Source organism: Tasmannia lanceolata, unplaced genomic scaffold (genome assembly GCF_043159265.1).
Source record: "Tasmannia lanceolata isolate RefF3 unplaced genomic scaffold, GAP_Taslan_0.1 ptg000002l, whole genome shotgun sequence".
NCBI lineage: Eukaryota > Viridiplantae > Streptophyta > Magnoliopsida > Canellales > Winteraceae > Tasmannia > Tasmannia lanceolata.
In genome coordinates, this window is record NW_027518679.1 from 26,416,089 (window position 1) to 26,442,605 (window position 26,517).

General features: G+C 37.1%; 2 protein-coding genes across 3 annotated transcripts in view; one reads left to right on the plus strand and one right to left on the minus strand.

Annotated features, from left to right (window-relative positions):
• Window positions 1-23,946, minus strand: part of LOC143883244 (fumarate hydratase 1, mitochondrial-like) — a 29,182-nt gene extending 5,236 nt beyond the window's left edge. Inside the window, exons 1-17 of one of the 2 annotated variants that reach the window (XM_077386593.1) lie at window positions 23,791-23,946; window positions 23,304-23,463; window positions 21,705-21,822; window positions 18,763-18,912; window positions 17,157-17,267; window positions 11,908-11,991; window positions 10,312-10,410; window positions 10,128-10,178; window positions 9,999-10,048; window positions 9,197-9,278; window positions 8,979-9,073; window positions 8,459-8,525; window positions 8,225-8,275; window positions 5,119-5,214; window positions 4,886-4,984; window positions 4,751-4,780; window positions 4,564-4,629 (exon numbers count right to left, since the gene is read on the minus strand). In XM_077386593.1, coding sequence (XP_077242708.1) covers window positions 4,564-4,629; window positions 4,751-4,780; window positions 4,886-4,984; window positions 5,119-5,214; window positions 8,225-8,275; window positions 8,459-8,525; window positions 8,979-9,073; window positions 9,197-9,278; window positions 9,999-10,048; window positions 10,128-10,178; window positions 10,312-10,410; window positions 11,908-11,991; window positions 17,157-17,267; window positions 18,763-18,912; window positions 21,705-21,822; window positions 23,304-23,455 — 1,401 coding nt within the window. In that variant the 5' untranslated portion in view covers window positions 23,456-23,463; window positions 23,791-23,946. Of the gene's footprint in view, window positions 1-4,563; window positions 4,630-4,750; window positions 4,781-4,885; window positions 4,985-5,118; window positions 5,215-8,224; window positions 8,276-8,458; window positions 8,526-8,978; window positions 9,074-9,196; window positions 9,279-9,998; window positions 10,049-10,127; window positions 10,179-10,311; window positions 10,411-11,907; window positions 11,992-17,156; window positions 17,268-18,762; window positions 18,913-21,704; window positions 21,823-23,303; window positions 23,464-23,676 lie in introns of both variants that reach the window. The other variant, XM_077386597.1, reaches the window with a different exon arrangement.
• A 1,485-nt stretch (window positions 23,947-25,431) lies between these two features.
• Window positions 25,432-26,064, plus strand: LOC143890019 (uncharacterized). Its single transcript, XM_077394521.1, has one exon. The coding sequence runs from the start codon at window positions 25,432-25,434 to the stop codon at window positions 26,062-26,064; it is 633 nt and encodes a 210-aa protein (XP_077250636.1).
• The last annotated feature ends 453 nt before the right edge of the window (window positions 26,065-26,517 follow it).

Consider the following 26,517-nt stretch of genomic DNA (forward strand, 5'->3'; position numbering starts at 1 on the left):
TGCATCAGTGTATCCTTCAATTCTCTGGTGCCCATGCCTCTGAAATAACAACCCTTTACCCGGCGAACTCTTCAGATATCTCAATATCTGGAGTACAGCAGCCCAGTGTGAAGTGCGAGGTGAGCTCATATGCTGGCTAACAACTGCAAAGGTAATATCTGGACGTGTAACAGTAAGATAAATGAGCTTACCAACTAACCGTCTGTATCGCCCTGGATCTTCTAACAAGACTCCCTCCTCAAGGAGTAATTTCATATTCTGGTTCATAGGAGTTGAGGCAGGCTTGACTCCCAAACAACCTGTCTCATCAAGAAGATCCAGAACATACTTCCTCTGTGAGAGGTAGATACCCTAGTCGAATAGGCAACCTCAATGCCTAGGAAATACCGAAGACGACCTAAATCCTTAATAGAGAACTCTGTCTGAAGGAAGGATTTGAGCCTCTGAATGCCACCTGTATTGCTACCAGTGATAATGATATCATCGACATATACTATCAACAGAACACAACCAGCCTGAGACTGAAAACTGAAGACGGAGTGATCAACTGCGCACTGCTTCATGCCAAAGCAAATAAGTGTAGCACTGAATTCCCAAACCAGGCTCTCAGAGATTGTTTGAGACCATAAATGAATTTCCTCAAACGGCAAATAAGAGAAGATCTCTCCCCCTGAGCAACATATCTAGGAGGTTGCTCCATATAGACCTCTTCCTCCAAATCACCATGAAGAAAGGCATTCTTTACATCCAACTGATGAAGATGCCAGCCATGATTCACAGCAAGGGATAGCAGAACACGAACAGAAGGAATTTTCGCAACTGGTGAAAAAGCCTCGCCATAATCAATCTCATATGTCTGCGTGTACCCTTTGGCAACAAGTCGAGCCTTAAGGCGCTCAACTATGCCATCAGGAAGGTGCTTGACTGCATAAACCCAGCGACAACCAACGGGGCGAGCACCATATGGTAGAGGGACCAAATCCCATGTCTGATTGGCCTGAAGGGCCTGCATCTCAAGATCCATAGCCGCCCGCCAGCCTTGATGATCAAGTGCCTCCTGTAGAGTCTTAGGAAGAGAAATAGAGGACAAAGACGAAAAAAAACTACGAAATACAGGGGTGAGAAAGTCATAAGACACAAAAGAGGAAATGGGATGAGCAGTACTGCGAGACCGAGTGCGAGAGGCAATGGGAGAGTCATAATGTACCTCAGAAGTGGGGATCTCCGGCTGAGATGATGATGGCTCGGGCGGGGCTGAATGAGCAACAGATTTGGTCCGACGCTGATACTACTTCAATGGTGGACGTAGAGGGGCTGCACAAGGCGCTGACGTCGGCATAACAGTAGAATCAACTGTAGGGGAGGAACTGGACACCGGAGGTGTAGAAACAGGGGTGGGATCAGGAACAACCGGAAGAGGAAGAATAGGAGTATGGAGGAATCCTCCTAAAGTGTAGAGGGGGAGGGATCCAACGAGATGGACGGACTAAAAAATGACTGAGTATCAAAGAATGTAACATCCTTAAAACTCCTCATCAAGCTGGAGCGTGGATAACACCATGCCCAGTTTGAAACAGATACTCTCAAGCTAACTTTGGATACTTTATTGAGTAGATATCACATGTGGCAGTCTCACCCTGACACAGCCACTTCTCTACCAAGAGAATCACTACACAACAATAATTCACACCAAGAAGACATAGGAAAGCACAACGACCAACATAAATGGTATATATATATATATATATATATATATATATATATATATATATATATATATATATATATATATTTTGGGTAGGTCACATAAATGGTATGATAGCCACACAAGAAATGGCACAAAAAGATGAATGGCTTGGCAGCCACAGTAATGGCTTGCAGCCATAGTATTGGCTTAGTAGTTAGCAGCCACATCCAACAACCAAGTCTTTGCAACAGCCCAAACAAAGGCTTCGCAACAGCCCACATAAAGGCTTCGCAATAACCCACATAAAGGCTTTATAACAACCCACAGAAAGGTTCCACAGCAGCCCATAAGAAGGCTCCAAAGGAGCCCACAATGGCCCAGTAGTCCAAAGCAACCCACATAAAGCAGCTCCATTGGATGTAGCAGGTTCACAAACAAGTTCTACAACACTCTATCGTACTTCACGCATCATTTCAAACAACGAGACAACAGATCGGATGAGATGTAGTAATCCTCACGCCAACGATCCAACGATCATGCAATCCTCACACCAACAGTACATCAATCATGAAATAGAGGATAGCAACCACATGAACAAAGAGTCCTTAGACAGGACGCATAACAGTCCACTCCTAAAAGACCGAAATAGTCCACACCTTATGAATGTGCAACAGTCCACATTGCGTACCGTCCACATTGCGCTTGCACACCAGTGACCAGTTCACTCTTCACAAGAATAGCATTACGAAAAGTCTTTGTAACACATCTTCCTCCTAGAATAATACTATAGGGGAAAACAGTTCAAGAATATCCCTGAAAGGTGTTTGTGCACAAAGGGAATAGATGAGGCCCAAGGATTTCAAGAACAATCATTCAAAGGAATAGTAGAGTAGGATTTCAAACAATTTGAATACAAGGGTTAAGGTTCCAAAAAGAACTAGTATTAGAGTTAAGAAAAGAAATAGGGTTAGGGTTTAAGGGAAGGATTTGTTTAAAGACTCGCCACGAATAGGATTTTGGAATACAAAGCTTTAGATATAGGGCACTAGGGTTTAGATCTTGAGTTGTAGTGTTTAGTAGTCAAATTTGGGGAAGCACGGTTTGAAAACCTAGGGTTAGAGAGCCATTTCGAACAGTCCAAGGGCAATTGCTTATGGATGGAATTTCAAATAGATTGGAGACTATACTTTTGAAAGAATTAGGGTTTTGAGCTGTGCTTTAAAATCTTCGAGCAAAACCTAGAGAGTTAGGGTTTCTAGTTGATACACATACCTTTGAATCTTGATCTTATGCCTCTTCTAGATCTTGGGCAAGATTTAGAATACTCATTTTGATAGCATTTTAAAGATGAAATCCCACATTAACATTCGTAGGGAGAAAGTGAGACTATGAGAGAATGAGAAGTGAAGGAAGAAGAAAGAGGAAGAAAGGGAAATCGTGGCCCATATCCATTTATATAAGCTACATAACAGAAATTAAATCATATGCCATTAGGAAGAACCTAATAATAGGCCATATCAAACTAAAGGAAATACTTAAGCAAAAAGACTGAAACATTAATACAATGGGGCCTACATTAATTTAACTACATCACTCTTCAATATCAAGGATAATGAGCTGAAGGTTTTCCACTTAATAGGATCTAGAAGAAACAAGTATCCATCACTTAGATCTTTAGAAGGACTTTGAAGCCCCCTAGAAGTCATGCCATTTTTTCTATTTGTCCATAATTCCATTGTTAATTCAGTTTATTACCTGTCTTCTCCTAGATTGGTCATTGCAACTAACAGAGCCAAAGGTGGCAGTCCAAATCCCCTAATCAAATTCCTTCTCAGCAAACATCTATGGCATATACTGTAAGTTCATGGCATAATAGAACCAGATGCAAGGTTATTTCCCAAGATACTTGACATTCACCGAAGGAAGGTTTGATGACTAATTGACCATAAATAGTACGAAATATCAGTCATACCGTGTTGTCGAACACACAGAGCATCAATGATAAAAAAGAGCATATGTCAATACAGGAATTCAAGTAAAACAATTTATGTTTTCCAATCTTGAAACATAACTTGTAAAAAAGTTAATCTCAACATGATGAGGCAACACTAGCCTCCAGATATCTCTACCAAACAGTGATATGTACCGTCAGTATTAGGGTTGCATCGGGACGGGTTTTCCATAACCCTACCCTACCCTACCCAAGATATTGTCTTGGGTCAGATTGGGTCGAGTCTTTATGGGAAAACCCGAGATTCGTAAACACGACCCTACCTGAGATCCTTTCTTGGGTTAGGTCGGGTCGGGTCGCTTTTTTAATGTTTAGCTTACTATTAGTGGTTAATTTCAAAGATCATAGAAAATAACAAATCCTCACACTAAAAATCTCTAAATTTAAGTTTTCAAGTGTGTAAATTTAAGAAAGAAACTACTTTTTCACATTAAAAGCCTTTTAAAACAATTATATTGAAATACTTGAAAATAATTTGGCATGTGATTTATGAGATATTAAAGAAAATCATAGCACGGTTTCGGGTTCTGGGTTTTCTCTTCTTTGAACCTGACCAGACTCGAGATTGGGTTGGGGATTTTTCAACCTGAAACCCTACCCGACCCAAGGCCCATGATTTCTAAACCCGACCCATGTTATTTTTGGTTCGGGTTGATGCGGGTAGGGTAAATTGGTAAAACCCGACCCAAGTTGCAACCTTAGTATGTGAAATAGCATGCTTAATAACTTAAAGGATCAAACTCATTGATCTTCGCATACAAAGAACATAAAATCTAGTCATTAGAACTCTTTGATTTAAAATGAATGTAAGGAATTCCATTATCAATATTCACGGAAGAGAAACAAGTCTGTGCATTATCATCACCTTCAGAGTAGTTCCCTCCTTATGCGCTTTTTTGGCAACTGCTGCAGCCTTATCATAACCAATTTTCTGTATAAAATGTTACATGTTCAGAATGATATCCTTGACATGATTACAAAAGGACTCCTGGAAGAAATATGCGATGAACTGACATTATCAACAACAACAAAAAATTATCAACAAAACTTACAGGGTTCAGGGATGTAACAAACATCAGGGACTGCAAGGTACCATAAAATTATCAAATTGTCTTATCTGATCGATTACTCCAAGAACTTTCACAATGAGGTACCAAAAAGTAGAATTCCAGTACAATTGAGTTTACCTCATGTAATAACTTTGAAATCCTTTGATGGTTGGCTTTAATTCCCCTTACACAGTTCTTCTCGAATGATGCAGAAGCATCCCCAAGTAACCTCAGTGACTGTCAATAAAATCTCAAATAAGTTATGCAATACATTTCTGGCCAACAACATAATGAGAAACGAACAACTAAAATAAATAACACAATTTCCCAGTACTCATTGAATATTGGCAATATTGTAGAAACGAACGTACTCGTAGAAGCCCGGCAGCAATAAGTGGCTTGTATACATTGAGTTCAAAATGGCCGTTCGATCCACCCACCGTAATGGCCACATGATTACCCATAACCTGGAAGTTGCTGACTAATCAATTTCAATTAACGAGGTGCAAAAGTATAAAAGATTAAATAACGCAACAGCTTAAGCTTTTGGAGTAACTGGTCGTTTCAGATGGTAGCAGAGCAAAGGTCCTGACTTCAAACCTCCCGGTTAGCAAAAAATCCACATGCAATGGTCAACCCAAAAGTGGGACCAAATGTGCCACATGTAGGCCAACCCAAAGAAAGAGGAGCCACACGTGAAGGGGAGTGACAAAGTATAAAAGATTAAACAACGCCTTCTCCAACAACTTAAGCTTTTGGAGTAACTGGTTGTTTCACACAAGGAAAATAATACAAATAAACAAAATACAGCACTCAAATAATATCAATATAAAAAAAAGAGAGCCATAATGATATATACAGCAAGATCAAAGGAGCTAAGAAAAGATGAAAAAGCCAAAATATACAAGCCAAATACCAACAAAGCAACATTGGCTTGAGCCTTGCTCTTTTTGTAACTGTTTTCTTGTTTTTATTTGTGGTGGTCATGTTTGGCTAAGGGCAGCAACCTCTGCCCCCACAACATCGTGGTTGTCATAAGAAGGACTTTCCAATTGAGATATAGGCTCAAGCCTCATGTTCTCTTTCTTTTAATAACCCTCTCAGTATTAACAACCCCCAATACGTCCACAAAACACCCACCACCCACAAGAGAAAAAAAATTTCTCAATACTCTATAGTCCATGGCATTCTAGTTTATCTACAATTGAATATGCCAGGCCTACAAGGGAGTCCTTAAAAAGAGTTCAACTAAATATAAAAATTCTGATCATTCAACAAAAATTAAAATAAAGAGGGCCCATAAGTTACCAATGGGGAAAAATTAGATGAAGTAAATCCAAACCCAATAGGTAGACTACAAAAACTCAATAGTCAAGAGGGATGCACTAGAAGAAACATCAAGAGGAAAAGAAAATCAATGAATGAGAAAGATCTAAATGACAGAACATCGGAGAGGTAGGTTATGTATGGTTGTTTTGGTAGGTAAGCTGGGATTGAACCTCTGACCTCCACGTTGAAGAACAAAGCCATGATCATTGAACTAGAGGCTCAATCCCGATTAGGTTATGTATGTTGATGGAGTTTACTTGAGCAAAAATAGGCAGTAATCACAGATGCCATAGTTAAAATATGGAATAGGTCAGGGGAATCCCATCTATAAGGAACAGTTCATATGAATAAAGAAAAGAGTTTTTGATGCAGATTGGGGGAGATTAGAGCCATTAAGTAGGGTACATGTCGAAAGAAGGAAAATAGAGTGGAAAGAGGGCCAACTTTTAGCAGGCATTGAGGCCTAAAAACAAGGAGAATAATATGTGGGGAATAACATGGAAGGGAAGTTTAGGTATTACTTGTAGTTTAGAGGGTATTGTAGTCATTGTACATTGGATGCCCTATTTGGGCATATATACATCATTTACATGAAGAGCTCCCTAGTGGAGACTCTCCATCCTTCACTCCTCTTCTTCTTCCTCTCCTCTAACCCTAATCTCATTTCTAACAATATGAATGGTAATTTAGCAAAAAGAGACAAGCAAGGGCAAGTTATAGCAAAAAGGCAAAGAGTGGGAGAATTTTGAAGAGAAATTAGCGTCCAACACAGTTACGTAAATTCTTGCCATCTTTACAAGAGAAGAATGGTCCGGGAAATAAGAAAATCCATCAAAGAAAATTAGCTCACAACATGGCTATATAAAGTCTCGATACTTTTGCAAGGTGGTAATGAAGATAAAGAACCTCAAACGCTTGACAATAAAAACATGAACTTGATTGGCTCAAAATTCACAATGTGTATCTTTTAACAGGTGTAAATAACGCATTGAATAAGGAAAACAAGAGTTTGAGTTTATTGATGATTTCCATGTCTTCATTTTTAAGCTGCTGCTTGATCCAAGATAGTCTCCTCTGCCACAAAATCAGTGTCAAGGATCATGGTTATTCTAATACATTTCTAATAGGGAATGAACCACAATGGTGCATACAATTCTGAAGTGGGGATGAGGGAAAGTGAGACTGATTTTTAGGATTAAATCAAGCAATTCATTCAGTGTCTACATATAATAAGTTTTGTGTTTATGTCAATGTCCTTAATTATTTTGATCAGTGTTTCAAAACGAGGATGCGAGGCAAGGAGAAAATTCTTGTCGACTCGGCGCGGACGCTGCCAAGAACGCTGTTGACATGGCTAAGTACTCGGATGACGCATTCATAACTAGGGAGAGTCAAAGGAGTTTTTATTGACTTTGGTGGTGGCAAAACGTGGAACGCGGCCAACGGAAAAAGGGAGTCGACTCGGGGAGTCCATGATGCCGGGGAGTTTTAAACTATGATTTTGACTATAAAGAAAAGGGCAGCCAAGGTAAATATGGAAAGACCGAACGGTCCAACCTCCAACCGTTTCTGCCCATTTTGCTGGAAAATCCAACAAGGTACCAAGAAGAGATCCAAGAAAGTTATCTAAATTTAAGCCTCTCTAGACGCAACATAATGAATAAAAGGAAGGTAGTACCAAGAAGAGATACAAGAAATGCGTTTAAATCTAAACCTCGCTAGACACCACATAATGAATAAAGGGATGATGCATAGATTTTTTGCTTGCCTTGCACACCATGCTAGTACTCACAGATCTCAACTTATGTTGCTGTCAATCAAAGTTATGATTTTGTCTCCCACCACCGCCCGATAAAGTGTATCTAGTATCTACTATAAGAGGAATCAAGGTTCCCACACTGTAATTCAAGGCAAGAGGTATCATCCTTCCTGGTCAAAACTTATGAGACTGAGTGGTGAAGATCCCTTGGTTATCCTACTCAAATTTCTTCCAACATTTCAATTTGACATTCTTCATGCAAATTCTCCAAGTTGACACCATTCATTGCCACTGTGCCAACCTCATTAGTCATTACTAGAAGCATTTGATTTTGAAACATTTCTTACATACTATTCTAAAGTTCAAGGATGCAACTGAGTAAATGTTACCTGAGCACAAACCATAGTCAGAGCTTCACACTGAGTAGGGTTAACCTTGCCCTGAAATAGAACAAGTCATGGTCACAACCGTGAGGAGAAAGTGTAAGTGACAACTAATTGAATTTACAATAAACAAATCATCATTTGAACAAGAAAATATCAATTTGAGACACTTAAACCATCATTTGAACAAGAAAATATAAAATGAAATGACAATGTGTGGGTTAAAAAAAAAGAACGTACAGGCATGATACTGCTGCCCGGCTCATTTTCGGGCAGAATAAGTTCCCCGAGACCACAGCGTGGACCACTGTATAGAGAAAAAAAAAAGTAAGTTTCCAAAATTATTTCCACACTAAGGAAAATTATTGCCACGCTAAGGAGGATATTTGCTGTTTCTCCACGCCCCAACCACCCCCTTCATCCTCCTCCCCCCCACCCCCCACGGCCGTTTCAAAAGATAACTGAGATTTTATTAGAGAGAAAGGAAAGCCTGGATTTAATCCCGGGACAAAGTACAAAGATACCCTTACCAAATTTCCATAATTCGTACTCAAACAAGAACTTGCCCCAGATAAAACTGAGTCGACTCGGGCGAGTAAATGAATTGAAATTGAGTTTTCTATTGACAACGGAAAGACTTTATAGGACCAAATTTGAGTTGACAATGGCGAATCAATGATTGACTCAAAGAGTTTTCAAACACTGAAACTTGGATTATGCCACAATCCAAGGGTATCACTGAACTAAATAACATAGTTACCTTCCCAAGAGACGTATGTCATTGGCAATCTTCATAAGAGAAGTCGAAACTGTGTTTAGGGCTCCACTAGTTTCAACAAACGCATCATGTGCTGCCTGGTGTAACATGATCAATAGGAGATTGAGAATACAGTACATTATAAATTAGAAGCACATACACATTCCCTTGCTACACCAACGAGAGAAATATGAAAACTATTGAGAGGTTTAAAAATTAACCAAAGCTTCAAACTTGTTTTCAGCTGTTACAAATGGCAGACTGGTTTCTTCAGCTACTGCAGCAGCAATTTTTACATCAAACCTACAATGAAATGCAAACATTTGACAATTTGAGACCAAACAGAAGTAAATATGTTTTATGTTAAAAGTACAATCTGCAGGTGTAAAAATTGACGCAACTAAATTTTCATTTATCATAAAAATGTGCATACAAAAGATACAAGGGGCATTTGATCAAAATGACTCTCAACTCAACTCAACTCAACTCAACTCAACTCAGCCTTCGTCCCAAACTAGTTGGGGTCGGCATATGATCAAAATGACTCTGAAACACAATAATAAAGCAAAAGCCTGCATGTATAAGAATATAAAATACAAATATACCTAAGAGAACTTTATCTGTAATTTTAATCCCTCAAGGCATATGGCCCAATTTGTTCAAACTATGGGCTGCAACAATAAGAGAATCTTGAATTACTGTAAATCTGGATTATTTTAAAAACAATACGATTGGCTATATCAATTGCATAATTGGTTGGTAAAAATCGGAAAAAGTAATACTTATTGTTGATACTAATATATCTAGGTATCCCTTCATTAAGAAATTTAAAAGAATAAGAATCAGGGAAGTTAAATAGATAGATCGAATGCAGCATTACATAGAACCACCATTAACATAAAGCATATGAAATCTAAAGCCCAAAAGAAGGGGGCTTCAGATATCAAGATCGTAAAAAACGATGAGCATCACAACCACCACAAAGGATCACACTATCAAGCAGAAAAATGGTAAAAGGCATACCCCTTTTTTGAGTTCAATCCAGTTCCTACAGCAGTACCACCCTGTGCAAGCTGCTCAAAGATAGTTTCAATACATTAGGACTCTAAAAAGAAGAAAAACAAATTGAATAAGGAAATTTGAGTTACCTACCTGATACATGCGTGGAAGAGTACACAACACTCGATCAATTCCATATTTTACCTGATACCAGAGTTCTTATATATCAACATAAGAAAAATAGTGTTGACTCGTTGATAGCCGTACCATGAAAGTATGTCTTCTGGCTAATCGAACAGCATGAATATTGAGTGAAAATGAAGTCCAAAAAGCTTACTTGTGTAGAATAGCCACTAAACTCTTGCCCAAGAGTTAAAGGCGTTGCATCTTGAGTATGTGTGCGTCCAATCTTAATAATATCCTTGAACTCAAGAGACTGGTAAAAAAGAAATTAGAAACAGGAAGGGTAAATGGCAAGTCTGCTGTAGCAAAAACGTGCAATCCTAGGTCAAACACCATCAAATGCAAAACAACACTGTTTGCCATGAACTTCAAATTGAAAAAGAGATGATCTAGCAATCATATTTCTCTTTGATCCTACCAGAAGAAGTAAATTAGCAAGCATTCCTTTTACTTCATATGACAGTAGCAGGCGCTAAAAGTGTTGATGTGATTCGCCTTCTGTACCAGCGAATAAGAATTCAGTGATTATTCATATTAATTTGGATTAAATGCTCCTCACACATCATTCTATACTCATGTATTCTGTGTTTCGCTTCTGAATTAGGAAAATTGAGGAAATTCAGGACCTGAATCTTAAAGTGAAATTTCCTTCTCAACACTATTCCATCACCAAAATTGCTTGCAACATATAGAAATTTATGAGAGAAATTTCTCCTTCCGTTCTGGAACATCTAGAAGGACTACAAAAGATGAAATTTCAACCGGAAATATCATCTCAAAGTCCTACCATCTTAAAATGAGTAAAATTGAGAAAGCAATCACATCTCAATGGATAAATATAAAATCTAACGAATTATTTGCTATTATAATAGCAATTAAGCATTAGAAATTTAGAATCCCAAAAAAAATAGCAGACCCTCTGCTTGTCCCCTAATGTCTCCCTCCAGCTACAAGTCTCAAAATCAAGACTTAATTTTACTAAAAGGGTTTGCTGAAAAAGATGGGCAACTGGACAATGTATAGTAAAGATTGGGGGCAAAACCAAACAAAAATGGAGATGAAAGGAACAAAACAAAATGTAAGAATTTCCTCATCTCATCTTATAGTTTTTTCCTTTTTTTCCTGTGTAATTTCTCAGTGTCTATTTGACCATCTGAGACGCCTTGTTCTTCTTTTTTCTCTTAGTGAATGAATTCTTGGCAATCAAAAAAAAATATTCACCTTTTGGAACCTTGTCAAATCACAAATAGTGGAGAAAATAATTCAATTCAATTGACTAGGAAAATTAGAATTAACTGGAATATATAAGAAATACTAAAAATGGGATGCATTTTAACTTTTATCAATAAAAATATTGAAAAGTGAAATAATAAAAATAATTGTTTTATTTATGAAGGTATACTAAGTTACAAATCCATGTGTTCCAATATATCTCATGCTCATGCAATGAAACCAACAGCTGCGATAAAAGAAATTGAAATAACAAATATCCAAAGTACTTTAATTAGTTACATAACCAAGTAATCATTCCGTTGAACCCAGGACTGGTAGCCATGCAAAACAGGTTTACATGTAATTAAGGTATCCCATGTAAGAAGTCTAACTTCAGTACAATCTGGCACAAGAATCCACAGTACGAGCACAAGCAAAGTGAGAAGGTTCCATCATGTGTTAGACATACAAAGATATAAAGAAACCTATGCATTATATCAGATTCAGATGTAAAAAAAAGGAACAAGCATTATCCAACCTTTGAATGCAGTGAAGTACGCAACTGTTTCAAGCTCGGTATAAACCTTGAATTTATTTCAACTGCTGCAGCAATGTGCATGACCTGGACCAAAGTAGCAATACACTCGTTAGCACCAAGATACAAGGACCCTCACCTTTTAGGAAATGCCACATCGACGCATATGTCAAACATGTCTGACATGACTCTTAGGAAGAAACCTTAAATTACCATTTGCCACATTTGAGGATAATTTACATACTATCTGTATTGTTTTAATACATTTCTATTAATTAAAATAGGTGTTCCTATATGAAAATCTTTTATGAATTAACATTAAGGATGTATCAGCATGTTGAGCTTCCAGGGTAGCTATGTCTGACATTTCACGTCCATGTCAAAAGATTAACTTACATAAGTAAGCATTTATTAGCAGCCTGACACTTCGTCAACAAGAAGCCATTAGAATATGAGAATAAATTCCGTCCCAAAAAAGAATATGAGAATAAAAAATATGCAACTCTGCAGCTCGTATTCCAAGTGCAAACACAGGGATTTAAGATTACTACATTGATCAGATGAAAGGATATACAGCAAAGTCTGCAATTAAGAAGTGAATACAGAAAACAAGATAAAAGTATTATTAAGCTGCTATTAGTATCCTGCAAAGCAAGCTGTAATGACCTTCCACAATTGTCTTTTTTTTTTTTGAATGGTTGACCTTCCACAATTTAAAAACAACTTTCTCTATGATGGGGAAATTGTTGCAGAAAGAGATTGGAGAGACAGAAGATGCATCATATCCAAGAAGTGGTTGTCTAGCAGTTGCCATAGTGGGAAGCTGAGTACGAGAAGCAATGCAGGAAGCGAAAGTGGGAAGTGAGGGGTTTAGAAAACAGAAAATGCGGGAAGCAAAAAGCAATAAGGCAAAAAACTCAAAATAAAGTAAAGAGACTGTGTGGGAAGCGTCATTGAAGGTCTACATTGAGCATGTAAAGCCTTTCTGAAGCATGTAAAGCCTCATTGAAAGCGAACAAGAAGTACATAAAAAGAGCAGTGAGGAAAGACTAATATAGGTAAAAATTATACGTAGAAGGGAAGACTTCGCAACTAATTAGAATTACAAGTTTTAGGAATCTACAGTTTCACATGTTTTTTTTTTTGAATGGCAAATCGATTTTCATTAATAAAACAGACCAAGAAGGTCCCTAAACAGGAGTACACCGAAAAAGCGATAAAGATTTTACAATAAAAATCTAGGGGGAAGAAAATCGAACTGCTCAAGGCTATCTTTGTGCACCCCTGCCCTCGCTAGACTATCCACATCACCATTTGCAGACCGCCTAACATGCTTGAATGTGACCGTTGCCATCACAATTCTATCAAGAATTTCATCAATACCAAAACGTGAAGTGTCTCTCTACTTTAGAAGACAATTAATGGGTTTGGAACAAAAGACTAGGCCATGCCCACATGGACCTTATTTCTAGCTTACTATCTAAAGAGATTGTTGATGGTTTGCCTAAATTAAAATTTGTAAATGATAGTATGTGTAAAAGTTGTCAATTGGGAAAACAATCCAAGAACTCATTTAAACCCAAGAACATTATTTCTTCATCTAGACCACTACAACTCTTGCATATGGATCTATTTGGTCCTATGAAAACATTTAGTCTGGGTGGTAAGAAATATGTATATGTCATTATAGATGATTTCTCTAGATATACTTTCGTATCATTCTTGGTTAATAAAGATGAAACATTTGAAAATTTCTATAAGATGTGTAATATGGTTCAAAAAGAAAAAGGTTTTGCAGTTAGTAAAATTAGAGGTGATCATGGAATTGAGTTTGAAAATGCTTCATTTGAAAACTATTGCATTGAAAAATGAATTGATCATAACTTTTCAACACCTACGGTTCCTCAACAAAAATGGTTTGGTTGAGAGGAAAAATAGAGTCCCAATTGAAATGGCTAGAACCATGCTTCAAGACAATAGCATTCCTAGACATTTTTGGGTTGAGGTGGTCAACACCGCATGCTATCTAATCAATAGAGTCATAATTAGGCCTCACACCATAAAGACACCCTATGAATTGTGGAACAATAGAAAACCAAACATAAGTCACCTTAGAATCTTTGGATGCAAGTGTTATATCTTGAACATAAAGGACAACTTACACAAATTTGATCCTAAATCAGATGAAGGAATCTTTTTAGGATACTCTTCTAGAAGTAAATCTTATATAGTATTCAACAAAAGAACCTTGATTGTGGAAGAAGCTATTCATGTAAAGTTTGATGAATATAATGAAGAAAACAAAAATATAATTGAAGATGAAGAAGAAGATCTAATTCCTCAAAGTATTGACAAGATTGAATGTGTTATTGATCCGTTAGAGAAACTTAGTATAGAAAGTGAGCCTAAAAATGAAGAACCAATTGAAGATCATGGAAAAGGAAAAAAGGATCCTAGTTAATCACCCAACTACCCAAATCATAGGTGATACAACACAAGGCGTGAAAACTAGATCCCAATATATAAATGTATGCAGATTCCTAGCATTCATATCTCAAGTAGAGCCAATATCAATTAAAGAAGCTGAAAATGATGAATTTTGGACGATTGCCATGCAAGAGGAGCTTAGCCAATTTGAAAGAAACAAAGTTTGGAAACTAGTTCCTAGACCTAGAGATCACCCGGTTATAGGAACAAGATGGGTATATACAAACAAACTAGATGAAAATAGTAATATCCAAAGGAACAAGGCAAGCCTAGTTGCCCAAGGTTCCAACCAAGAAGAAGGCATTGATTATGATGAGACATTTGCTCCCGTAGCTAGACAAGAGGCCATTATGATGCTTCTTGCATTTGCTTGTCATAAGGGATTCAAGCTATTTCAAATGGATGCCAAGAGTGCATTTCTAAATGGGTACATTATGGAGGAAGTATATGTTGAACAACCTCCCGATTTTGAAGATTTCACTTACCCCGATCACGTCTATAGGTTGGACAAAGCCTTATATGGATTGAAGCAAGCTCCTAGAGCTTGGTATGAAAGGCTTAGTTCATTCCTAATGGGGAAAGGATTTGAAATGGGAAGCTCCAAATCTCCAAGGTACCAGTTTTGATCCCCGAAGCCATCTGATTACGTTGAGCGAGTCCCCTTCCACCACTACCTTGTCCATGTCCACATTAAGAAGCATCTTGATGCCCTGATGGATTGCGCACACTTCGCCTCATTTGCATATGCAATACTAATGAGACCTCTAAAGGCCCAAATCACCTCTCCCTCTTCATTCCTTAACAATCCTCAAATGTTGGATGACCCAGGATTTCCCATACGAGATCCATCGAAATTAGTTTTAGCATTCCATGCACAGGAGGGACCCAAGCCTCAATCACTTTGGGTTCATTTTTGTCCCCCCCGCAGATCTCTCTCCAACCATGCCATAGATTATAGGCAGATACAAATCTAAAGCATGGTAATGTTTTCACTCATGATATAGTTAACGCAATTAGTTTATTGAAAACAAACCGTGCCCCTTGATGATAGGAGGATACTTGCCACAAAATCTTCCCTTTTCTCTTCCATGGTGCCATCACCCGACTCTCGAATAGTTCCAAGAATTTTTCTAGAACTACCCAAGCAATCCCGAAACAAACCTACCCCATACCTCTCTGGCTACTTTACAATGTACTAGTAGAAGATCCATCGACTCTCCCGATTCAATAATACAAAGAGCACAATAGTCGATAAACCATAAATTCCTATGTCTCAGGAAATCTATGGTTTGGATCCGCTCGAGAAGCGCAGCCCACCCACATGTTTTATTCCTTTATATTTAATGTTAAAATTTTTGGAAAAAAAGATTTTTATAATTTTCATTTGAAATTTAAGATGAGTTTTCAAGTTTTAAATGCTTCAATATCATCGTAAGAAGAAAATATACCTTTAGGAAGAAATAATAACCTAAATAGAAAGTGTAATCTTATTAAGAGGAAACGCGTAGGAAGCGCGCTTCCCCTAAATTTGGGAAGTGAGAAGAATTTAGTTTCCAAAGCGAGTTCTGAGGAAGCGAGCTTCCCATCCAACTATGAAGTTTCCAATAACTATACTCTACCTCATACCACCTAGGTATAATCTAGTTAATAAATATCTCTTCCATGTACAGCAGAACCTGCCAAAGTTGATAAGTTAATAACCTCCCTATCTTGACAGAAAATCGCCGATCCCAACTTCGGACTTCAACCTAAGTTAATAACCTCTATAAGTTGTCAGTTATTATTTATTAATATTTGCCCAGACCCAAAGTTTTTATATATTAACAAAAGAAATTTTACTTAAGATATAGGAGGATTATTATTTAAAGAACCTATCTAAGGTGTGGTTTCAATTGAGAGAAGTCTTATTAAAAGTGATTGAACCATTGATATGCCATCTTCCAACAAAACAACCATAGGTGGAGTGCCTCGTTTCATTGAAAGAGTTATTACACTTTTAATTTAAATTGGTAACATTTTTCCCAGCTTGGCCCTATTTTCTATATGCAATAAAGCTATTCGTTTCCTTTCAAATGTTGCCCGTGTCTTCTTTGGTTTTTGTATGTGTTTCTTTTGTAGTATTATTATGTGTGGTGCCACAATTGAATGACCTAGGGTGAAATGGTGGTATAGGGGTCCCAACTTGAGTTTGGCATGGGCAGATGCTTGAAACTGGGAATCTGTTACCATTGGGAAGTTTAGAACAAGTGGTGGAACAACTCCCACTAAGGTACATGTGGCACCACAATTTAATGACCTAGTTGTGTTATAGGGATGACATGGTGGTATAGGGTTCCTAGTTAAGTATGCCATGCATGCTTGAAATTGTGGATCTTAACCCATTAATGTCAATTAACCTTAAGGACTTCCTCCCTGGATACTTAAATTACCTGTCTATATTAATACTGTCCCACTGGTCCCTACAGTGTAGACAAATTCAACTTGTACTCTTAAAAGAAGTATCATAATTGACAGCAGAAACAAAAATGCAGTGGTTTCTAAGAAAAAATAAGGGATAAAATATCTATAAAACAGGAATGAATAGATAGAAAGCACATCAACGAAGTCCTTCAAGTGATCCTTGAAACCTGTAATAGGGTGTAAAAGTTTCACTCATGTGTCTATCCGTTTTTCTTTAGGAGATGCTTGCAAACAAATCAATCTTAGGAACAGATTCTGAACAAATATATTGAGTCCATAGACAATGAAAAGAGCAAAAGTCTTACAGTTGGGAATGTATCGTTTGAAGACTGAGCCCTATTGACATGGTCATTTGGATGCACAAACTTTTCACCGCGTTTGTGGCCAAGAATCTCAGCTGCTCTATTAGCAATCACCTGTAGATCACAAAGCAATACATAAATAAGAAATAAATCTAGAACAGAAGAAGCAACTTGAAAACCACCGAAAAAAAAAAAAGAGAGAACAGGATTATATTTGAAAAAAAAAACTTTCTGAACTACAAAGTCATGGTTTGAATGAGGGAAAAACTGTAGAAAGTAATACCGGCTAACTGAACAAACTGAATAAAATACACGTGAAAGGCAGCTATGTGAAGGAAGAATTTAGAATTCTAGTCTCGCCCAAAGGGATCATACTCATCTCGGGTGAAGTGTATTTGCATTGCTATAACATTATAAAGGGGTGACAGACACTAATGGCATCTACTGTCCACTGCATATCCACTGAATGAGAACGACTCAACCCTAAATAAGAAAAAACTGAATGTTTAAATAAATAGGATTTTCAGTTCTTTTTCTTTTTTTTCTTTTTTTTAAAATGGTAAAATAGAATTTTCAGTTCTAAGATTAAATTAAAAGGGAATCTAACCAGATAGATAGCATGCAAAGCTCCTATCTTACTACATCTTGTTGTTTCAAGGAGACAGATAAATGACTAAAGCATGTGTGGAGAATCCAATTTGCTGGCTTCCCCCTTATTTGCCTGCTCAACAGTTTTTAGCAGATGCTGAGAAAGATGGAAATCAGGTAACATGTCGTATCCCCAACTAGACATGTCTGCTTCGTTGTTTTTCTTTTTCTTTTTCCTTCTCTCACTTATGTAATCTCCAAAACCGCAATATTTATTGCTTCTACCACAGATTGCAATGGACTTTTATTTATAATATTTTTGGCATATTTTCTTTAAAGATATATGTTTCAATCATTTTAATGCAATTTATAATGTTTCTAGCGTGCTTGCGAGCCTGTTAGGATGTCTATTGTTTGTTTGATGTCTATTTTTCTGTATCCCAATTTTATATATTACTAGAACTAATAGTCTAGAAAAAAGTGAACGTATAAAGAAATGAATAATATAAGTATTTGTTATTAAGATATTAAGACACTAACGTAGACCCTCCTTGAGCCTACTTGACATTCCGTAGAGCCTACTTGACATTTTGTCCACTTGTACTTTTCAAACAACTCTTCAATATCATCAAAACATTGAGTTATACTTTTCCCTTATTAAAATATGTACATGGTTTTAAATTTTGGTTTCGGTCGGTTTCAGACCCCACCGAAATCGAAATTTCAAGATTTCGCTCGAAATCTGAGGGACTCATAAAAAGAATATTTTATTGGTTATCGAAATCCCTGAAATTTCGGTCAAAATTTCGGGGTAATTAAAAAATAGAAAAAAATGGTCGAAATAATGACACGTTTCGGGTATGTGCCATTTCGGTTTCGGTCTCCACCGAAACCCGAAATTTCGGATTTCGGTCGAAATTTAAAACCATGCATATGTAGTTTCTGTGAAAACTTTGGGTAGTTAAATAGGTTTTTAATTGCTTATAACGGAAACTAGAAGTGCATGAAGGTTTGTACTAACCTCATTGGCATTCATGTTACTTTGTGTCCCACTGCCAGTCTGCCATATGACAAGTGGAAATTGATCATTCAATTTCCCTTCAGCCACTTCTTGGGCAGCTTGCATAATTGCTTTCGCGATTGATGGGTCAAGACCATATTCCATGTTCACCTGCAATATAAAACATTTTTTTGTGCTTTACATCAGCTAATAAAGAACAGTGAAAAAAACATCACGATGTAATTAAAAACAGAACATTTGACAGACTTCAAAGCAAAATACGAATGATGAATGTAGCTATTAAATGCAAAGGATCAAGGAATACTATTTGAAATTCTTATGTTTCTTTAGAGAGTTCCAATCTAAGGATAATTGTCATACTAAAGGAAACTGCGAAACAACCAGTTACTCCAAAAGCTTAAGCTGTTGGAGATGGCGTTATTTAATCTTTTATACTTTAACACTCCCCCTCACATGTGGCCCCTCTTTTGGGTTTGGCCTACACGCGGCACATGTGGCTCCTCTTTTTGGTTTGGCTGTTGCATGTGGATTTTTGCTATCAAAGAGGTTTGAACTCAGGATTTCTAGCTCTGATACCATGTGACACTACCAGTTACTCCAAAAGCTTAAGCTATTGGAGAAGGAGTTATTTAATCTTTTATACTTTAACACTCCCCCTTACGTGTGGCCACTCTTTTTAGGGTTGGCCTACACGTGTGGCCACTCTTTTGGGTTTGGCCATTGCATGTGGATATCTACCATCAAGGAGGTTTGAACCCAGAACCTTTGCTCTGATACCATGTGAAACAACCAGTTACTCCAAAGCTTAAGTTGTTAGAGATGGCGTTATTTAATCTTTAATACTTTAACAGACACCAAGAAAGTAAAAATAACAACCCTCAAACGAAATTTGATAACCCTAAATAATGGCAGTAACAAGGTAGATGGGGATATATTGTTCAGAAAATCGCTCAGGAACTAAATCAGCTTCCTAAGTACATGGGAAACCATTGTTATTGGACATTCTACGGCGCAAATAATAGCATATGACTACAGTTGCGAAAGAGGGTCGTAACACATTAGTGATCCATATTGGAAATGTCCAAAACCCGACATGTTAGGAGAACCTACCAACTTATTGCTGCATCATTGGTAAAGGTCTTCCCCTTGAACCTTGATATTGTGGTAAAGGTCTAGGATTGGTAACCGAAGCCATATCTCGAAAAAATAGGGACAACCTCAGAGCCCAATTGTTGCATCTTCTAATGGCTTATTGAATCTTGCCAACAACTTTGGTCAGCATTAGTTAGATTACTAGACTTCTTGCCACCACATGTTTCCAAATGTAGGTGTCACTGAAACAATCAATTCAAGAAACGTACTTTTCCAATAACCTGATTTAAACCACAATTAATGTACTTTCCCACTAACATACATTTAAACCACAATTTATCAAACATGAAGTGACATAATTATGAATGTCACTAAAATCACGTCTTTCTTTTCTAGCGCAAAGTCCTGACACGGGTAATGAATTAATAATTCAACAATGTGGAATTCCTGGCAAATTTGACAACACGATATTTACCCCTAACAACTTGCTCAAGGCAGAGCCCTTTGGGAGGCCAAAACTGCTATGAAAACCAAATAAAAGTTAATGCACACGGTACTAACCACCACTCCATGAGTCAACACTTTTACCAATGACAGGACATTATGGAGATTATTAAAAGAGGAAAAAATGTATTTTCAAGGATATCACATGCACCACTTCAGCATGATGAGTTTGTTGTTAATTGAAATGAGTTATATTTTTAATTAACTATACACAAACTAAATTATTTACTAAAAAAGGCCCAACAGCAATGGCACTTCCATGGTGAAAAACACTGTTTCAAAATGTGGACTCGGACAATAAAATGTCCACAGTAAAAGGGAGTCGACGATTGACACAGGGAATTTTTAAACAGTGATGAAAAATTCACTTGATCATGTGGATGGTTGACACATTCAGGAAGCAAAGAAAAAAAAAAGCTTAAGAGAAGTATTTAGAACTTTGGGCTTCAACAAATATTAGAAGATGCATTCAGGGAGCAAAGAAAGAATAAACTTAGGAGAAGTATTTAGAACTTTGGACCTCAACAAATATTAGAAGAAATTTGAAGCACCAAAGTTTTCAACCAGGAGCCATGAACAACACTTTCGAGAAAATTAAACATTCAACCAATCTTATAGATCCTACATGTTATGGGGGAAAAAAGTTCGACTCTTATATTCTAGACTTGTATAATAACAATTTAATGTTGAGAATTTAAAAACAAATACTGTGTGCTCAACCATAGAAACACATAAACAACTCACTACAACCTAGTATTAGGTAAATATGACCTGGCCTAACCTATATATGAAATGAGACTAATACAAAAGAACCCCACCCTTTATAAAAATGATGCACACCATTTATCTACACATATAGGATACCCAGGCTCATCCTATGCAAGACCCCAACACTACATTTGCACATCATATTCAATGTGTCCACTCAAATGATCGGCACACCCATCCGACCCATTTTGATGGCAAAAACTGACTGACAATTCCAGGAAAACATCAAGGATGGCACTAGGAGTCCATAGTCATCCGTGTGTGTCCAGCAAAAAACCTCTAATGGGTCACACAGACCCTTCACACAAATGAAGCCCAAGCCTTCAATACTGAGATGTTAATAAAGGTGCATTAAAGTGAGATATGGAAATTGAACCACCCCGGATTTATAGAACTACAGTTGATTAATATGTGAGCTATCAAAAGGTATCATAACTAGCAACTTACTATATCATTTTGTCCAATCCTATCAATTACTTAGCAATGTGGAATTTTAGAACCTAATAAAACAAAAATAGAAAGAACAAAAATGAAGATTTTAAACATCCAAAAGTTACTTAATAAAAAACGAAATCAACCTTAGCTGCGCATTTCTTAAGGACACCAAAGGCACGAATGATGGGTTCAGGCATCTGCTCACGCTCTCCACCAATGTCAAAATTTTGCAATGACCTTTGTGTTTGAGCCCCCCATAGCCTAAAAATAGAAAATGACAACTGAGTTCAATCTTAGACAGCCGATAAAATGGAAATAGAACATTTTTTTTTTGAAATGGAAAATGGAGATGGAACATATTATCACATTGATGAGACGCAAAGAAAATCAGAGCGAACTTAGTAAGAAATATAATATTGGGCTACAACTACGGAACAATGACAAACAAACAGTGATCCTAATTGAAGTAGCCCTGCAGGTTCAATTGCTTAAAGCACGAGAGGAATCTACGTATCGTATCATTGTTAGCAGTTCACACTATGCCATTTTTTGTTTAAATGAATATATATGGGTGCAATTCACAATCAACTATACTAAATGCCTATGATTTAGCCGACACTTTGAATTTACTGCTGATACGCAATGTCGTGTTGTATTGTGTCGTGTTCGACACGACACCCGTGTCTACACGTGTCAACACTTCTTTAGACACTTTTAAATGTGCTGCTAGAAGTGTCAATAATTTTATATGCATGTACGTGTATGAGTGTGCTACTATTTCTAGATTTCTAAGGGTTGCAATGTCAGATACCTTGTATCCGTGTTGAAACTCGGCACACGAATCCCTATCCACAAATCATGATTATATGTACTTTCTATTTTAGCGGTGTCCCCGTTTCTAAATTTTGGGAGTTTGCCATGTCTGATACTCGTGTCCGGGTCCACAAATCATAGCTAAATGCTTACTCAGATGGTCAATTCAACCACCAATTGTACTCTTAACCTAATCTGATGTTATAGGAGATTGCATAGACCATGGCACTTAGAGAATCAGGGTTGGGGCCTTCTTCAAACAATCAATTTCATACTCTTTCAAAATGGAAAGCTAATCCATGACTTTGCAAAATGTGCAGCTAATGTGTCACCAAACATGAGTTACTTGTGAAGTGAATTGTGAGACAGCCAATTACTCCAAGAGCTTAAGCTTGTTAGAGTTGGTGTTATTTAACCATTTATACTTCAACACTCCCCCTCACATGTGGCTCCCTCAACTTTCACATTTTCAATGATAGCCCTGACTTTTCAAAGTCATCAACGACACCCCTTGACTCTTCACCCTATGTTCAAAATTCATCAAAGACACCCAACGACAATTTCGTCGTTCCCGTCCACCCTATCACTTAACAAGCATTATTGAAAACTAAGGGGGTGTCGTTGATGACTTCGAAAAGTTAGGGTTATCGTTGAAAATGTCCGAAAGTTGAGGCGGTGTATCTGTATTTTTCCCTTAATCATATGCACTTCAACACGAATCATGTATGACACAAAAAAATACATAATTTATAAACCTAACTCCCTACTCTTGAATTTCGCATTGATCGAGAAACTCCACCAATATAAACTCTTTCAAGCAATTAGCATTTTGCATACAAAATCGATAAAAAAATATGCAGAAAAATACCATATGAGAGAGAGAGAGAGAGAGAGAGAGAGAGAGAGAGAGAGAGAGAGAGAGTACTAACTTGTCAGAGGGTACGAGTATCGGCCCAAATGTATCTTTTTCTTCCCTAAACGAAGTCGAATACCACCTACAACCAGTTAAACGCAATTCTCCTACAAACATTGAGATGGTCGATAGACTCGAAATCCTGCGGGAAGCAGTAAACATTGCCATTTTCAATCCTGCAAAACAAAACGAAAAAAATTAAGAGAATAATAAATTTCAAGATCAATATTTCATTAGGAGTAAATTGATATTCAGATAAATGGAATCTTTTTAATAAGATTATAGGAATGAAAGAGACACGATATCAGTGATTTCAGCAAAAAAAAGAAGGAAAAGGATGAAGAGAAAATCAGCAGTGTATAAGAGAATAGAAGGAAAAAGGAAAATACAGAAATAGAGATGAGTAAGAGATGCGAATATGTGTAGGAAAAATTGAATATGATGAATACTGTCTCTCGAACTGACTGCCTGAGATCTCTAAGAAGAGAAGAAGGAAATTTTACCGGAAGTTGTGTACGTGACGGGAAGAACTTCGTCTTAGAATAAAATTAGTCCCGTTTGACGAGTAAAAGGGATTTTGCTACCGCAACGGCTGCTTAGAAGTTGTTCAATGATTGTCTTCCGAATGTGACAGCTGAGTGCTTGAATAAGGTTACAACTTGGGTCGGGCAACATGGGCCGGGTTTAGAAATCATGGGTCTTGGGTAGGATCTGGTTTTAGATTGAAAAATTAGGTTGGGCCGGTTTAAGTGAAAAAACACAAAACCCGAAACCCGACCCGACTCGTATTGGTGTACCATGACTTTCTTAAATAGCGATTGAATAACGTAGCTGATTATCTTCCAATATAATTGTTTTCATTGAGGTGATCACGTTTCGCTCCTGTGAGAAGAGGCGACTCGTGCTAGATTGATGGAGTAAAAAGAGGTAGGGGCAGACCGTAAACAACTTGGGTAGAGACAATGAGGAATGACTCGATAGCTAGGAACATAAGAGAAGACATGACCTTAGATAGGATAGAATGGAAGAAAATGATCCACGTAGAGGAACCCAACTAGAGCCAGGATTAGAGCCGGGTAGATTCCTTCTTCATAAAATTTTTCTAAAGGATTCATTTAGCCGACCCCAACTAGTTTGGGACAAAGGCTTTGTTGAGTTGAGTGAGTTGAGGTGAGGTGAGGTGAGGTGATCATGTTTGTGATGTAAAAATATAGTTTCATTCTTAAATTTATATGCTTGATGAGTGTGAAGATTTGTTGTTTTCTACAATCTTTAAAATTAGTCACTATCATACGCTAAAAATAAAAACCCGACCCGACCCGACCTGAGAAACTATCTTGGGTAGGATCAGGTTTACGAATCTTGGAGGTCCCCATAAAAAACTAGACATGGACTGACCCTTCCCAGTGTAATTTCCCATATGGGGTTGGTGTTAGGATTTTTCAAAATCCATAAAGTAATATTTCTGAAAAGTTGCAATCTTTAGTAAACAGTCATGATTCTATACGTAAGCATTGCAATCTTTGGTGAATAGTCATGATTTTATACCAACAATCACATTTGTTCTGAAATGGTGCATCTATTCGAATGAACAGGCACATCTGTTATGAAATTGTGCATCTATTCAAATGAACAGACACATCTATTCAAATGAACAGACACATCTGTTCTGAAATAATGCGTTGATTCTAATAGACATGTCTATTCATTGATGATCTTTCGGAAAAGACATGTCTCTAGAAAGTAAACAGACACATCTGTTCTATAAAAATGCATTGATTCGAATAAAAAGACAATAGACATGTCTATTCATTGATGATGTTTAGAAAAGACATGTCTATAGAAAGTGACTGTTGGTTGGTTATAAATATGTGGGCTAGGATTCAATTAAAAAAAAAACTTCTTCAGATTCGTTCTCTCTTCTCTATTACTTTTGTAGTTTTGCTTCAATTACAAAACTACAATTTTGTAACTGAAACAGATTAATTTCTGGGCCTAAATTATCTTGGGAGGCAGATTTGCTGATTACCTTTTGCAAATTTATAAGGGCAAATTCTGTCTTAAGGAGAGAACGAATTACGTTCGATTTAGGCATTAATTTTCTTCATTCAATAAATACAACAATCTTAAGACAGAATTCGACAATGGAGGAGATTAATGCAAAGTCGTCAATCCAAAATCAGATTGGCAAACTAGATAAGTTTGATGAAACCTTTTTCAAGCGTTGGAAAGGAAAATTGTTATTTTTCCTTACTAATATGAAGTTAGCGAATGTACTGACAGAAAATAAACATGAAGAGAAGGCAGAAGAGACATTTGATGAAACTGCAAAAAGGCTCAAATGGAGTGAAGATGATTTCATGTGCAAAGGGCACATTTTGAATGCACTGTTAAACATTCTCTATGATGTATATGCTGCAAAGTTCGCTGATGGAACGACAAGGCAGCTTTGGAAGGATCTAGACAACAAATACAAGTCTGAAGATGCTGGCCACAAAAAGTTCCGAGTAAGTCAATTATTTGAGTATAAAATAGTAAATAATAAGTCTGTTATGGCCCAAGTTCATGAACTACAGTTCATTATGAATCAATTAATATCTGAGGGCCGTAACATAGATGAAACTTTTCAAGTATCCACTATTATTTCTAAGTTACCTATGACTTGGAAAGATTGCCGTAATGAATTGAAACAAACGAAAGATGCAATAACTATGCAAGAGCTTATAGAATATCTTCAAATTGAAGAAAATTCTGCAATTTGGGTAATCTGGAATTAGAAGGAAATTACCAAAAGGCTCTTGTTATAGAAAATGCATCTCAACCTAAAGGTCACAAGAGGAAAAGAAATGGTTCAACAAATTCTTCATCCAAGAAATCTAAGAGTGATAAAGCTTGCTAGAAATGTGGGAAAACTGGACATTTCATGAAACAATGTCGAGTTTATCTCAAGGAAAAGGAAGCAAAGAATTAAGCAAACTTGGTGCAAAATGAAAACATTGTTGCGGTCATTTCGGAAGTAAATATGATCAATGATGATGTTGACTGGTGGGTAGATTCTGGAGCAACTAAACATGTTGCAAGGAACACGAATTTGTTTGAGACTTATGAACCTATTAAAGATTACTACAATCTATGCATGGAAAATTCTTCACTTGCAAAGGTAGTAGGCAAAGGCAAAGTGGTTCTCAAGCTCACATCCGAAAAGACTTTGACTTGAATGATGTTCATCA

Excerpts from the sequence above, each read along its gene's own strand:
- LOC143890019 (XM_077394521.1), top strand. The coding sequence starts at position 25,432 with ATGGAGGAGATTAATGCAAAGTCGTCAATCCAAAATCAGATTGGCAAA.